The sequence below is a fragment of the Dermochelys coriacea genome, chromosome 14, assembly GCF_009764565.3.
Source record: "Dermochelys coriacea isolate rDerCor1 chromosome 14, rDerCor1.pri.v4, whole genome shotgun sequence".
In the NCBI taxonomy this organism is placed as follows: Eukaryota; Metazoa; Chordata; order Testudines; family Dermochelyidae; genus Dermochelys; species Dermochelys coriacea.
In genome coordinates this window covers 38070243-38086738 of record NC_050081.1, presented here as the reverse complement: position 1 = coordinate 38086738, position 16496 = coordinate 38070243, and the positions used below count along the sequence as shown (strand labels likewise).

Below are 16496 nucleotides of genomic sequence, written 5' to 3'. Positions count from 1 at the left end.
GTGGGTGGAGCAGTGGGGGGCTGGGTGTGAGGATGCGGCACATAGGGGATGTGGGGGGCCCAGCGCAAGGCCCCCGCGCGCCCCCCTAGCCCCGTGGCACTCCCGCGGCCTCTCCCGGCAGGCGGCTGCTCCCCGCTCTCGCTGGCGGTGCCGGCTGCCCGCGTGGCCGTGGTTCCCGGGGGCACGGCCCTGCTCCCCGCCACCCTGCGGCTCCCGGCCCCGCCGCCCCCTTTCTTCCAGGTGCGCTGGCGCTTCCTGCCCACGGGCCGCCTGGTGCTGCTGCTGGCGGCCCGGGGCTGCGGCGGGGGGGCCCCCTGGCGCCAGACCTGCCGCCTGGACCTGGAGCAAGGCCGGGGCTACGAGGGCCGGGCCGGCCTGGGCCCCCGCGACGCCTCGCTGCTGCTGCGGGACGCCCGCCCCGAGGACGCCGGCGCCTACCGCGTGAGCGTGCTGGGCCTGGACGTGCAGGCCTCGGCCGAGGTCAGCCTGGCCCTGGCCCCCGCCCCCGCCGCAGGTAACCGCTCGGGGGGGCGGGGGCGGGCGGGGACAGCCGGTGCGGGGGGATCCCGCGGGCCAACCCCTGCCCCATCCCCCGCAGCTCAGCCCCTGCGTTCCCCGCCCGCCCCCGTTCCCTCCCCTCCCCCGTCCTCCGGGGGATCCCGCGTCCCGCTCCCCTTCCCCCATTCCCTCCCCTCCCCCGTCCTCCGGGGGATCCCGCGTCCCGCTCCCCTTCCCCCAGCCCCTGTGTTCCCACCCTGCCCCCATTGCCTCCCCTTCCCCATCCTCCGTGGGATCCTGCCTCCCACTCCCCTCCCCCAGCCCCTGTGTTCCCACCCCGCCCCCGTTCCCTCCCCTCCCCCGTCCTCCGGGGGATCCCGCGTCCCACTCCCCTCCCCCATTCCCTCCCCTCCCCCGTCCTCCGGGGGATCCCGCGTCCCACTCCCCTCCCCCATTCCCTCCCCTCCCCCGTCCTCCGGGGGATCCCGCGTCCCACTCCCCTCCCCCATTCCCTCCCCTCCCCCGTCCTCCATGGGATCCTGCCTCCCACTCCCCTCCCCCAGTCCCTGTGTTCCCACCCCGCCCCCATTCCCTCCCCTCCCCCGTCCTCTGTGATATCCTGCATCCCACTCCCCTCCCCCAGCCCCTGTGTTCCCACCCTGCCCCCATTGCCTCCCCTTCCCCATCCTCCGTGGGAACCCACGTCCCAGCCCCTCCCCCAGCCCCTGTGTTCCAACCCCTCCCCCATCCCCCTTGGCCCAACCCCTGCCCCGTCTGTCACGGCCCATCCCTGTCTCCAGCCCCCGTGGGATCCCACGTTGCAACCCCTCCCCTCTCCTCCCCCTCGCGTTCCAGCCCCTCCCCCATTCCCTGCTTCCTATCCTCACCCCCCATCCCCCGTGGGATCCAGTAACCTTGTTCCCCTACATAATATGGGGATCCTGCCCCCCATCTGTCCCCCACCAGGGATCCAGTGTCCCCACTCCCCCCCATGGGGATCCCACCCCCTACCAGGGACCCTGTATCTCCGCTCCTTCCCTGCAATGGGATCTCACCCCTGCCAGGAATCTGGCATCCCAGCTGATCCCACGGATCCCATTGCAAAGCTGCCATCCCGCCCTACTCTCCTACCCCAGCCAGCAGGCAGCCCCTGTCCCACGGTGCTGCCCCTCACCCTAGTCACGGTCTCTAGTCCGCTCCCTGGGGAGGCCCAGCCAGTGCAGAGCTGAACTCAGAGCCCGGCAGGGGATCCCTCCCTCCAGCCAACCCCCTCACCCCCCTGCTCTGGCTTCTTTCCCTACAGACCCCAGTCTCCCTATACACCCCACCACCGTCCTGCCTCCCACCTCGCCAGCACCTGCCAGCAGCACCGAACTGCAGGGTGAGGAAGGAGAACAGAGGGGCACAGTGGGGGGGCAGGGCGGAGGGGGCAGGTCTTGGTGTTACAGCACCGAGCTGGGACTCAGGGGATTTCGGCTCTGTTCCTGGCTCTGTGTCACATCCCACAGTATTCTTGCCAGCAAGTTAAAGTAGTATGGGCTGGATGAATGGACTATAAGGTGGATAGAAAGCTGGCTAGATCGTCGGGCTCAACGGGTAGTGATCAATGGCTCCATGTCTAGTCGGCAGCCGGTATCAAGCGGAGTGCCCCAAGGGTTGGTCCTGGGGCCAGTTTTGTTCAATATCTTCATTAATGATCTGGAGGATGGTGTGGATTGCACTCTCAGCAAGTCTGCAGATGACACTAAACTGGGAGGAGAGGTAGATACGCTGGAGGGTAGGGATAGGATACAGAGGGACCTAGACAAATTAGAGGATTGGGCCAAAAGAAATCTGATGAGGTTCAACAAGGAAAAGGGCAGAGTTCTGCATTTAGGACGGAAGAATCCCATGCACCGCTACAGGCTAAGGACCGAACGGCTCGGCAGCAGTTCTGCAGAAAAGGACCTCGGGGTTACAGTGGACGAGAAGCTGGATATGAGTCAACAGTGTGCCCTGAGCTGTAGCTCACGAAAGCTTATGCTCTAATAAATTTGTTAGTCTCTAAGGTGCCACAAGTACTCCTTTTCTTTTTGCAAATACAGACTAACACGGCTGCTACTCTGAAACTTGTTGCCAAGAAGGCCAATGGCATTTTGGGCTGTATAGGTAGGGGCATTGCCAGCAGATCGAGGGACGTGATCGTTCCCCTCTATTCGACATTGGTGAGGCCTCATCTGGAGTACTGTGTCCAGTTTTGGGCCCCACACTACAAGAAGGATGTGGAAAAACTGGAAAGAGTCCAGTGGAGGGCAACAAAAATGATTAGGGGGCTGGAGCACATGACTTATGAGGAGAGGCTGAGGGAACTGGGATTGTTTAGTCTGCAGAAGAGAAGCATGAGGGGGGATTTGATAGCTGCTTTCAACTACCTGTTGGGGCTCCAAAGAGGAGGGATCTAGACCGTTCTCCATGGTAGCAGATGACAGAATGAGGAGCAATGGTCTCAAGTTGCAGTGGGGGAGGTTTAGGTTGGATATTAGGAAAAACTTTTTTCACCGGGAGGGTGGTGAAGCACTGGAATGGGTTCCCTAGGGAGGTGGGGGAATCTCCTTCCTTAGAGGTTTTTAAGACCCGTCTTGACAGAGCCCTGGCTGGGGTGATTTAGTTGGGGTTGGTCCTGCTTTGAGCAGGGGGTTGGACTAGAACCTCCTGAGGTCCCTTCCAACCCTGATATTCTACGATTCTATGATTCTTTCCGCAGGCCTCTGGTTCCCAGCTCCGACCCCTGGGGCCCTGCGTCCCGGGTCTCCGCCCCAGCCCCTCTTATGTACGTCTACTCTGCACTGTGAACCTGGATCTGTGGGCCCCGGGGCTTGCAGCCTGGGAGTTGCCTGCTCAATATGGCCTTATGGGTGGTTGGCCACAGGGCTCCCAGCCATGCTCACGCGGCCGCCCCGTGCTGCGCGGACCCTTCTGACTCGGGGCCTGAGCCCCGGCTGCACTGCAAAACAGTCCTGATCGTGTGGGTCAGTGGAGGTTCATAGTCCAGGCTTCTTGGCTTAGATCCCAGCTCTCCTGTGCGGCCTCATGACATTGAGGGCCCGGGGTGATCCATGCTCGACGCACCCCCCCCCAATCCCGCAACAGGCAGGTGGGTGTGTGCGGGAGGGCGGGGGGTGTCGGTAAGCCCTAGGGCTATGCTGTTGAGCAGGGCTCTGAATTTGGTTTCCTCTCTGCAGGGGGCACAGCGCCGCCCCTTGCCCCAGTATGGGCCACGCTGGATGGAGGGGGAGCTGTGATGTCCAATGCTGTCCGGCTGTGCCTAGCGGGCCTGGTTCTCTGCCTCCTGGTGCTGATCGTGGGCGAGGTGAGCGGGTTCTCACCCCCTTCCGTGTGTGTGTGTGTCTGTGAGTGTGTGTGTCTGTGTCTGTGTGTGTGTGAATGCTGCCCCCTGCTGGAGGAAATATGTTATACATGCCTTGAACTGTGTGTGTGTCTGTATGTGCGTGTGAGTGAGAGAAATAACACCGCCCTCCTGCTGGAGGGAACGTCTCACATCCATTTACCCTCGTGAATCGCACTGAATCGCACACGTCCTCATAGCTATGAGTGGAAAGGTAGCTGAACATGGCCTCTGCCCCTTAACGCCCCCTACCACACCCACCAACTGGGTTCCCACTTGGAAATACTCCCTGTCTCCCGCTGAATGATCAGAGTCAACTTCACACTGTGATTCCCTTCCCCAGTATGTTCTGTCCATGAGAAACAAGGACACCTCGGGGACAGGTGCTGCAACCATCACGACACTGTCGACGATATACGTCCTCCAAGAGATGCCCATACCAGATGGCTCAGAGGAATTATATGACAGCTTAAGTTTATGATCCTGCTGTATGTTTGCACACACGTGCTGCTGTTTCTCCTCTCAAACCCGTACTTACCATCATTAGGTGGAATTGTGCTCCTGCAGCAGTGAATTCCACCGGTTGCTGCCACACTGCTTAGTAACCTGAGACACTGTGGTGAAGTCCAGTGCAAGCCTGCATGCTCTCTGCCTGAATGGTCTTTTGTTTAAGTTTGGAAGGGGCTGATGAGATGAGAAAGAAGAGACATCAAGCTCCCAGGTGAGAGCCCCACCTGGTGTAAATGTGTGTTGCTTTGCTGGAGTCAGTGCAGCCAGACCCCCAGCAGCTGTGATTTAGCCGTCACTTCATTGCAATCAATGGGGCCAGATTCCTGCAGGTGTGAATCAATATTGCTCCATTAGAGACAAACAACCAAATTCCCAGCAGGTGTTACTTGGCGTCATGTCGCTGAAGCTAGCTTAGACCAGTGGATTCACCGGAGCTGGAATTTCCCATTCCCCGCCCTCCTTCGCTTTTATCCCGGAAGAGAAGAGCGTGATACATTAGCTAATACTTTCTTCCTCATTTTCATTTCCCCCTCGCATTTCTCACAGCAGACTAAAGCTGCCCAAGCTTTAAGCATAATATCACATGGGATCTTCTTGCATTTCGTAGTCACCCCACATCCTGTTTGGGTCACCAATGAGATTTGGATCCAGGGACCAGACAAAAATTCCCTCTGATAACCACTGGGAGGAATTATTTGGCCCGGGTTAGACTAGATGACTTCATTTTCCCTTCTGGCCTTAAAATCTATGGGTCTTCGACACCTTGTGTTGTCATTTACACTAGAGCTGGGCAACTGATTTTTCAGGTCGGTGGCAAGTCAGAAAATCGGGGGGAAACTTTGTTTAGGGCTTTGAAAGTGAAATGTTGTGACATTTTTGTTGAATCAAAAAGTTGGGGAAAAATGTCACTCGGGGTTGAACGAGATCTGCACGTGTTCAAACAGGAATTCATTCAGGGAAGTGCTTTAGGCTGTGTTATGCAGGAGGTCAGCTTGGATTATCATCATCCTGCCTTGTGATCTGTGAATTTCTGGACCTATGAAATCTTGGAATCTATAAATTTCTGGATCTATGAAGTTGTCACAATCAAACAAGTTACCTTTTTCAGATTTTTGTGGGTTTTTTTAAGGTTTTGGTTTGTGACAGAAACAATTGGCCAAAATCGACAAAAATTCAGGAAATGTTTCGGGTGAGCCAATTCTGCTTTTTTTTTCCGCCAAAAAAAGTTTCGGTTGAAAATTTTTGCCTAGCCCTAATTTACACCAGTGGGTGTAACACATTGCCATTGTTAGCGTTCCACGTGCATTTTGCACTAGTGTAAATAACAACACAAGGTACAAGTCGAGGGGGAATGACGCCTCAATGGACCTTCATTGTTTAAGCTAAAGCTGTAACTCCACTAGCTGGTGGGCTTTTATCCTCTACTAATCCCTGAATGAGAACAAAGTTATACCTTGTCCTAGAGCAGAGTACACAGAAGTGAGCTGTAGCTCATGAAAGCTTATGCTCAAATAAATTTGTTAGTCTCTAAGGTGCCACAAGTACTCCTTTTCTTTTTGAAAATACGGACTAACATGGCTGCTACTCTGAAATTAGAATTGGCTATTTTTTGAATTACAAGGTTTTTTTCTCTGCAAATTGGTCTTTTTAAAGAAAATGATACTTTTTGCGGAAAATGGTATTTAGCAAAATTTTCCATGACATTTTTTACCAATATTTTAATGAAAATTTTGTTGAGGTTTGAATCAAAATGATTCTAGAAATGCTTCGTGTAATGAAAGGTGTGTTTTCAGCCCATTGCAGTAACAATGAGCGCTGAAATCATGCAGCAGTGGCCAGGTGTAACCAAGATCATTAACTGAACTATAGCCTAATGGTAAGGGTTGGTTGAAAATTTTCCATTGAAGTTGTTTTCTGGAGTGAAATTGGGCTTTCGACAAAATGAAATTTTTTGCAAACAGAGTCTGTTTTCTGCCAAAAAACTTAGATTTTCCTTGAAAAACCCAAGAGCCCCCAAAATGAAATATTTTCATTCTGGAATGCTGCTGCAGTGATGCCTCATGGGGGCTATCATTCAGGTGCATCCCACTGCCATTCTCCTCTATAGACTGGGCTTTCTAGTCAGACTTCATCTCCCATGGTGCAGCGACTGCTGTGATGCCCAGCACTCCCTCACCAAGAGGGAAGACCATGGTACATCATGGGAGATTGTGACGTTCCCCTCTGGTATTATCTGGACCAGTGATCTGCTAGGCCACTCCAATCCTTGACTCTGGGAGCCAGCCTTACCCTGCTCTGCTGTGAGAACCCCCATCCTTGGGCCGTTCATGCACAGCCTCTGGCATGTAAACTGCTCCTTGGATTGTGCAACCGAATGACACTAGCCAATATCTCTGGTCCCAGACACAACCCTAGGAACCTCCCTGTCTTGCAATGTCCAGTTATGCCCGCTGGACTCTGCAAGCTTGTATGAGTTTGTCAATTTAACAAACAAATTGATATGTATCAGGCTTGTTATCCCAAGGGGAGTCTCTGACATGCTGCAAACCAAATGCACTGCTTCAGGTAGAATAAACAAACAGATTTATTAACTATAAAGATAGATTTTAAGTGATTATAAGTCAAAGCATAACAAGTTGGATTTGGTCAAAAGAAAATGTAAGCATGCAGTCTAAACTCTCAACCCTATTAGACTGGGCAACATCTAGATTAAGCAGTTTTTCTCACCCCACTGGATATTGCAGTCCTTAATTTACAGGTTTGTTCCTTAAACCTGGGCCAATCTCCTCTGTTGAAGTTTTGTCTTCTTCTCAGTGTCCTGGTTGCTTGCAGCATAGGTGGGACAGGAGAAGGGCCCAGTATGTGTCCACTCTGTCTTTTTTATACCCTCAGTCCATGTGCTTGGGGAGCACAAGTCCAGGCACGTCTGGGCGGCATTGCTGAGTCTCCAGGCAAGGTTGAGCAATTCCCCTGGTGTGGCCTCTGGCAGGTGAGTCATTGCATTGTAGCTTCCTTGCTGGACAATGGCTGTTGATGGGTTGTTTGACACCCCGCCTGGGCGTTGGTTACTTTCCTTGCTGTTGCCCCTGAGGAGCTAATATCTGGCTAATTCCCCAATTTACAGCCCGCTTTAGTTAAAACCATACAACACAATTCTCATAACTTCATATACATGAATGATACACATCTATGGAGAGAGAAATGACTTTCAGCAGATCATGCCCTTTCCCCTGATATCTTACAAGGCATGCTTTATATGTGAGATCACGATTATATGAAAAAGAGGAATACGGGGGTTACAGTTCGCCCCGCCCCCCCAAGATATAGCATGTCACAGAGGTGTAGTCCGATCCAGGTGTCCGGACTATAGATGAGAATGAGCAACATGAGGCTTCAGAGCTACAACCCCCATGTGGCACTGGGGTGACATTTCCAAATTCCAGTTTTTGATTTTTTTTTTGGCCAAAAACTTGACATGTTCTGGGGAACCTCCCTCCCTAACTCACGTGCACACCCATCACAGGTATGCACACCCATCACACATGTGCACACCCCTTTCACATGTGTTTACACACATGACACATGCACACCCGTCACTCACCCGCAGCCAACCAACCAACAATGCACCTGAATTACAATCATCTCTAACATCTTTGAAAGCATCCCTGCATTTTACACTTGTTGATACATATAGGTCTATGTTCATAACTGGAAGTGTGTTTGTTATCTTTAACCCACTGACAGCAAGCATTCATCTGATCCTTAGTAGAGCATCTCTCAAATGGAATTTCCTTTATTCTCAGCGCTTGTTCTGTTTGCAGACCATGCAGTATACATCAAGCAAGATTGTATATGACCGTATAAATAAGTGGCACTGAATTTCAATAGTTGGTCTTAATGACTTTATGACACAGACTTTTCTTTACTCCTCAATGCATAATAAATACATGTTGCAGCCACATCCTTTGAAGTGCTTTGCGTGATGGGTTGGATCACAGAAACCGCCTTGGGACGGCCACCTGATGTGCTGAGACTACCTCCGAGCCCATTTTCCCTGCCAGCTTGGGACTCCAGAACCCTGCCTTGTTGAGCCAGACACACTAGCCTGCTGCAAACACAGACCCAGGTCTGAACCACGTCTCCCAAAGCTGCAGGCTTTAACTGAAAGTCTCTTAGCAGGTATTCCTGTCTCCAGCACTCAGATACTCAGTTCCCAATGGAACCCCCTAATAAATCTGTTTTACTCTGTATAAAGCTTATACAGGGTAAACTCATAAATTGTCCACTCTCTATAACACTGATAGAGAGATATGCACGGCTGTTTGCTCCCCCAGGCATTAATTACTTACTCTCGGTCAATTAATAAGCAAAAGTGATTTTATTAAGTATTAAAAGTAGGATTTAAGTGGTTCCAAGTAATAACAGACAGAACAAAGTAAGTTACCAAGAAAAATAAAACAAAAAACACTCAAGTCTAAGCCTAATACAGTAGGTTTCAGAGTAGCAGCCGTGTTAGTCTGTATTCGCAAAAAGAAAAGGAGTACTTGTGGCACCTTAGAGACTAACAAATTTATTAGAGCATAAGCTTTCGTGAGTTGCATCCGATGAAGTGAGCTGTAGCTCATGAAAGCTTATGCTCTAATAAATTTGTTAGTCTCTAAGGTGCCACAAGTACTCCTTTTCTTTTTCCTAATACAGTAGGAAACCGAATACAGATAAAATCCCACACTCAGAGATGTTACAATAAGCTTCTTTCGCAGACTAGACTCCTTTCTAGTCTGGGCCAAATCCTTTCCCGTGGTACAGTCCTTGTTCCAGCTCAGGTGGTAACTGGGGGATTTCTCATGACTGCAGCCACCTTTGTTCTGTTCCACCCCCTTATATACCTTTGGCACAAGGCGGGAATCTTTTGTCTCGCTGGGTCTTCACCCCTCCTTCTAAATGGAAAAGTCCCAGGTTTAAGATGGATTCCAGTACCAGGTGACATGGTCACATGTCCTGTGAGACCCCAAGCCTTCATTCTTCCCGGCCTGACTCACAGGAAGGCTTGCAAGTAAACAGAGGCATCTACAGTCAATTGTCCTGGTTAATGGAAGTCATCAAGATTTCAAGCCACCATTAATGGCCCACACTTTGCATAATTACAATAGGACCTTAGAGTTATATTTCATATTTCTAGTTTCAGATACAAAAATGATACATACGTACAAATAGGATGACCACACTCAGTTGATTATAAGCTTTCTAATGATACCTTACAAGAGACCTTTTGCCTGAAGCATATTCCAGTTACATTATATTCACACTCATTAGCATATTTTCATAAAATCAGATGGAGCGCACCCGTTACACTGCATCACAAGCTGATCTGAGCAGGTCAGCGTGGTAGCCAGGCCCCACTGAGGGACAATTTGCATCTTCTGTGATGACAATGTTCTCTCTCTCTTATTATTTATATTACGGTCAGTCCAACCAAGATCAGCCATTGTACCAGATGCCCTAGAACCTTACTGACAGTCTTTACCCTGCAAGGCTTATCTAAATACACAAAAGGCTTATTATCCTCATTTTACAGAGGGGGAAACTGAGGCACTGAGCAATGCAGTGACTACCCATGGTTACACGGGGAGGCTATGGCAGAGCTGGGGATAGACTACAGTCCTGTAACCACAAGATCAGTGTCTCTCTCAAATGAAGTTTACCAACCCCTTAAGCATGTTGACATGTCAAGTACCATCATCAGGGCTCAGAGTCAACTTCCCAAGGGGTATTTTGGCTTGCATGACTCCAGAGACCACCACCACCACCACACTGTGGGCACTCCACTATGCCAGCACTGGTTTACAGTTTCAGTAGGACCTGGAGCTCCATGTTCAGCGATCAGTTTGGAAGTGGCATGCACACCAAGTGAATTTTGACATATGGGGAAGGCGGGCAGGGGGAAACTGTGGTCCTTTGATCCCTCTTCTCACGGGTGCTCCGGGCCTCTAAGAAGTGTCCCACAACGCAGTGCAAAAATTACCTAGGTGAATTCTGGGATACAGCATAGAGGCAACTCCCGCTGGCCTCCTGGAACTATCCCACAATCTAGTGCAAAATTTCCCCAGAATTCAGTGGGCCATGGAGCACCTGGGTTAACTACCCACGATGCAATGCACCATGCATGGAGGCATGGCTCAGAGATGAGGCAGCTTGCACCAGCACTACTGGAAGTGTGTGACTATGCACACACAGCTGTGGATTCACCACTGCATGTGTTACCCAGGTAGAACTCCTACAGAGACCAGTTCTCAGCTGGGTAGATAATTAAGGGACTGGTGGGGAGACCTCTGTGTCCCAAACACACACAAACAGTGACAGGTTGATTTTGGGGGATCCCTGGTCACATCTACAGCCTTCTGGCTCCATCTTCGTGGTCGCCCACGGCTATCCTCGCCCACAGGTCCTTTCGCTTCCAGCCCACAAGGGCTAGGACCACCAAAACTGGAATGAGAAGGAGCAGGTACCATCTCCAATCCACAGGTTCTGCAAACAGAGAGGAAGGAAGTTTGTTCCAAGGCTGGCTAATAGGGGTGGTTCTTTTACGGAAAAAGTTAATTTGCATCTCATGGTGCGTGCCCTAACCTCCAGCCCTATTGGCTAGTCTGAGGTCTTGCTCCTTCTCCCAGAAATTCCATCTCAGACCAAGGCCCCCCTGTTTCTGATCACTGTTGTCCATTGATACATTTCTCTGAAAAGTTTTGAGGCATTGTCAGATTGCTCTAGTAGCATCGCGAGATGAGGCAGTGCGGCCCCTGGCCCTCACAGAAGTTTCGGGATGAACAGGTGGTGGGCGTTTTACGTTTTCATTCAGGGGCATGTGTTGCATTGCTCCGCCCCTGACTGAGATGGAAAATTCCCCCACCCCTCACCAAACCCTCCGAGCAAACAATAATGCTGAGCCGCCCCCTGGGCTGAATTTACCCAACACCATCAGATGGAGCCAGGCCAGGCACGTCACATCCAAATCTTGGAACATGTAGACTCCTCCGTCCCCGCTGTGTACGCCCTGCACCGCGAAGTCACCGCCAGACACAGAGACCCGCACTTGGAAGGAATGCAGCAGCTGGTGTGATGTCCCGTTGATGAAGGAGTAGATATGGTCCCATGTCCGTGTGGAATTGTGCCACTTGTAAAGGTCCAGGGTGGTGGGCAGGTGAAGCGGGACGTGCAAAGAGCTGCCCCTGGACACAGAACAGCGGGCGCGGGGGCAATCGCCAGTACCTAGAAGGGGGAGCAGACAGGGACCGGCGTGTGAGAGAGGAGAGCACGAGGTGGCAGGACTGTGGGGCTATGAGTGGGAACGTGATGTAGATAGGGCACTGGATACGCATTCAGAATACCCAGGCTCCATCCTCAGCTCTGCGCGAGAAGTGGAGTCTAGTGGTTAGAGCAGGTGGAGGGCTGGAAGTCAGAACTCCTGGGTTCTCTCTCTGGCTCTGGGAGGGGTGGTGGGTCTGGTAGGTTAGAGCAAGTGGAGGGCTGAGAGCCAGGACTCCTGGGTTCTCTTCCCGGCTCTGGGAGGGAAATGGGGGCTGGTAGGTTAGAGCAGGTGGGGACTGGGGGCCAGGACTCCTGGGTTCTCTGCTCAGCTCTGTTGAGAGCATGCACCTTTAATGCCTGAGCTAAAAGAGCCATCTGTGTAACGCCAAATCCTGTAGCGGATTTATCATCCTCTCTGTGGTTCAGCCACTAGAGGGAACCAGAAGGCCACACTGGGTTAGCACAGGTTACAGTGTGCGTGTCCCATATAGACTAGAGGATAACAACCTACTATTTCTGCTCTCAAATGGAGTAGCCCTTTTAGCTCAAGTGGTAAAAGGCTCTGCCGGAGATCCTAGGTTCAGATCCTGATGGCGATCCGTGTTGACGGGATAGTGACATCAATAATAAATGTGCTGGAAAAAGGTTGAAAGTTTCAACAGAGCAATAGGCTTCTTGCTTACCTGATGGCTCAGGTTGGCATTGGATGGAGGTAACAGCCCTGGAAATCATCAGGAGGAGAAGGCAAACGTGTCCCACTGTCCTCCAGAGTTGCCCCGCGAGCCTGGGAGCCATCGAGATGTGTAGGGTCAGCGTGTCTGAGGAGGCCTTACCTGGAGGAGGAAACCCGGTGAGAGGGATAAAGAGCGAGCCGGGGTGGGAGGCAGATAGACTGATAGAGAGACGAGAGAGCGTGGGAAGAGGAGATTGTTGAGAGAGGGAACCCTCCAGGGCATGAGGGATGGGAAGAGTGTGAGAGACAGACAATAGAGTGATACACAGGAAACCTCGAGTGGGAATGCCACGTGTGGGGAGATCGCTTCACTCCACATTGATCCTCGATCTGAATTGAGCCCTGATTCCATTGGGGTCATTCTGGATTTACACTGGGGTCACTGAGATCAGCCCTGACTCCATCTACATCAGTGGGGTCACTCCGCATTTACACCAGAGTCCCTGGGATCAGAATATAGCCCAGATGCCATTGCTATCAGTGGTGTCTGTCGGGATTTACACAGGGGTCACTGAGATCAGAATCCGGCCCTGACTCCATTGCTATCAGTGGGGTCACTCTGGATTTACACCGGGGTCACTGAGATCAGAATCCAGCCCTGACTCCATTGATATCAGTGGGATCACTCCGGATTTACACTGGATTCACAGAGGTCAGAATCTGGCCCTGAGTCCACTAGAGCTGGTGGGAATGGGATGTTTCCATTCCACGGGAAATCCTGACATTTGGCGGGGAGCGGGAGGGGGGAAATTGTTCTGAATTGGAATAAAAAGCCCAACTTTCCCGCAAAATGAAAATGCTGAGCTATTTCAGCTCGGGGCCACCGAATTATTTTGTTTCTAAAGTGTCAAAAGTAGACCTGAGGAAATAATGATTCCCCGCCCCCCCCCTGGTTTGCCAACAATTCTGAAAACTTGGGGGAGGGGGATTTATTTTGGGCTGAATGAAAAATGCAGTTTGTAAAATTTCTGGCACATCATCAAGTCAATAAGTGCCATGCTAATTATTTTGGAGGCAAGCGGAACATTAGGTTTGACCAGAAATGAAATGTTTTGTTCCAGTTTGGGCACTTTCTTCAAAACAAAACCACAGGGACTTTCTAAATGAAAAGTTGTTTCAACCCAAAAAATCCAGCAACCAAAAATTTTCATTTAAAAAAATCTCCAACTGAAACATTTTGATTTTTTCAAAAAATGTGAAGGTTTTTCTCCCCCCACTTGCCTACAATTTAGCCAAATAGACACAAATTCCTTAATGTTTTGGGATCACCGAAGCTGCATTTTCCACCAGAAAAATATTTTGCCCAGAAATTTCACCAGCTCTAGTCAAGATGTTTTATTTCAAAGCCGCTGTTAAGTCTCATTTTTACTTTAACTTCTGATCTTTCTATTCTACTTATTAGTAACTAGATTACACATAATATTAAATAGAATATCTAAAGTATAATAACATGCAAATGAATATTTTGCTATAATATACATGTCCAAATAAAAAGATAACGTTGAAATGCTGTGGTAGCCATGTCTGTCCTAGAAGTTAGCTCACCCACCTTGTCTCTCTAACGTTGAAATGAAACATTTTGACTTTTTCCCATAGAAAAGGCCATCAAAATCAGCGTGTTCCCACAAAACAATCAGACGCTGATGAAACTGTATTTTTCAACTGAATGCTCCCATCAAAAAGAAATTGACCAGCTCAGTTTTTGAACCTGTACTATCCAGAATTAATCAATCAGTACCTTCGGACTCAAATCGGGAATCGGAGCAAGGTTTCCTTACAAAGCTGCTTTTCTAGAATCAGAGGGAGGGGGTGGGGGGGAGACTTTGCACAGAAAGCCATCCCCGACATCAGGGAGGAAATACACAAAGCCAGGAGTTGGGAGTGGATGGGTCATTACACAAAGTAAAACTATTTCCCCATGTTATTCCCCCCCCCCCCACTATTCCTCAGACGTTCTTGTCAACTGCTGGAAATGGCCCACCTTGATTATCACTACAAAAGGTTTTCTTCCTCTCCCCCCCCCTTGCTGGTAATAGCTCATCTTAAGTGATCACTCTCCTTACAGTGTGTAGGGTAACACCCATTGTTTCATGTTCTCTCTGTATATAAATCTCCCCACTGTATTTTCCACTGAATGCATCCAATGAAGTGAGCTGTAGCTCACAAAAGCTTATGCTCAAATAAATTTGTTAGTCTCTAAGGTGCCACAAGTCCTCCTGTTCTTTTTGCGGATACAGACTAACATGGCTGCTACTCTGAAACCAGCCAGGAGTTGAGAGACACCCTCGTCAAAGCAATGCCGTGGATGTGAGCCAGAGAGATGAACCCGGTGTAACTGAGAATTGGACTCTTCCCTGCCATCCCCAGATGAGGAAGGTGGATACAGTTAATCCCTGACACCAGGGACAACAACCTCCCTGGATTCTGCATGGGAACGCTCCAAGCAGGACCTAGCAGTGAAACAAGTGGAAAGGAAGTGATCTCCAAAGACATCCCGCCTCCGCCAAGTAGCTACTCACCTGCTCAGTGATCAGGCTTGATCCCAACCCTCGGTCTGCTGGCGCAATTCTGGGTCCAGGCCCTGCGGCAGGAGCTGAGCTATTTATGCTCCCCAAGGTGGACTTTCCCCTTTGTCACATTGCTGCTCCTCTCGCAAACCACAGTTCTGCATGAGTGGGTGCTGCAAAACCACCACACAGTGCAAAGCTGGTGGGGAAGAAGGAGACCAAACATCCCGGAAACCACAAAGGCACTCAGCGTTGCTCAAGGCACTACGCAGTGACTAGATAACTTGCCCATGATGGGATGTTCACCCCAGACCCACTGGGATGGGGTAAAGGAGGCTGAGAAGGGGGCTGATTAACTTGAGAGGGAATGAGGCAGGATAAGCAATCTCTGATTTGGGAAGGAACAAGCAGGGCTATGGCAGAGCCAGGAAGCTGGCGGCAGAAGGGGCTGCAGTACGGAGGCCTTGGGTGAGTCTCCAGCCATGGACTGGGAGACCAGGGGGGAAGAGAAGCCCTGGGGTCCTGGCCCTGAGGGAAGGATGTACCTAGAGGAGGGTGGAGAAAGACCCTGATAGAGACAAAGCAGGAAGCAGCCTGGGGAAACCGTAACAAGGTAAGGGGCTGTGCAGACCTTGGCTGCTGGCTGTAGGGTGCCTGGACTGGGACTCGGCGTAAAGGGTGGGCCCGGGTTCCCCTACCAGCCAGGAGGGAAGTGGCACAGACCAGGCAGTGGGGCAGAAGGCTGTCTAGGATGGTTGTCCAGTGGGAAGTTGGGACACCAGAAGGTGAGGACTATAGTGACCTAGTCAGAGGGCCAAGCCATGAAGAACGAGAACCCTGAGTCGCAGGCAGCGGTGGCTGGGTGTGCGGACGAGTGTCAGAAGGGAGCGTCAGATCTGGCAAGAGCTAATCCCCAGAGAGGCCAGCAGGAGGCACCCGCATGGTGAGTGAACTCCATGACACTGCCCCCAGGGAACATTTCTTCCTGACCACTGCATGAAAGAGCTTGAGCGATGCCCTGAAGCATGAGGGTTTTAGATCTCATCCCAACCTCTTATGTCTGCACTTCAGTCCGCGACGTCGTGGCTAAGAGCAGGCGTAGGGAGGTGGTGTCAGTGACACAAAGGCCTCTTGGCAAAGCAAGCAATGCTCATCTCAGACCCGACAAACTCACTCTATCAAATGCCTTGCTCACAGGGTGTTTGTCCATCAAGGGTAACATATAAGGTCTCTACTGAAATTAGCCATGTTCAGGATCATAGAGTGATGTGCGCACAGGTAGCTTTTAAGGAACATTGTAACTGTGTTGACATATATGCCCTCGTGGTCTTCAGTTTAGAAGGAGTCTAAAGGGCTTGTTAGTGCAGGGGGCTAGTTGCCACCCATCCCTGGCTAGCCGGCGATGTTGTATCAGGCTCAATTGGCTGCCTTTGCCCCAATCTTGAACAGTCAAGGGAAAACCATCAAAGGCAACAGCCAACAATCAACACCACGTGGAGGTATAAAAGGAACATTAGAGCAGCCCGGGGAACACCAGCTCTATGGATGAAGACAAAAGACT

General features: G+C 51.1%; 1 protein-coding gene across 1 annotated transcript in view; it reads left to right on the top strand.

Annotated features, from left to right (window-relative positions):
- Positions 1-1719: 1719 nt before the first annotated feature.
- LOC119842888 (killer cell lectin-like receptor subfamily B member 1A) overlaps positions 1720-16496 on the top strand; it is a 98330-nt gene continuing 83553 nt past the window's right edge. The window contains exons 1-2 of the mRNA XM_043497080.1: positions 1720-1879; positions 3720-3847. Coding sequence (XP_043353015.1) covers positions 3748-3847 — 100 coding nt within the window. The 5' untranslated portion in view covers positions 1720-1879; positions 3720-3747. The remainder of the gene's footprint in view (positions 1880-3719; positions 3848-16496) is intronic.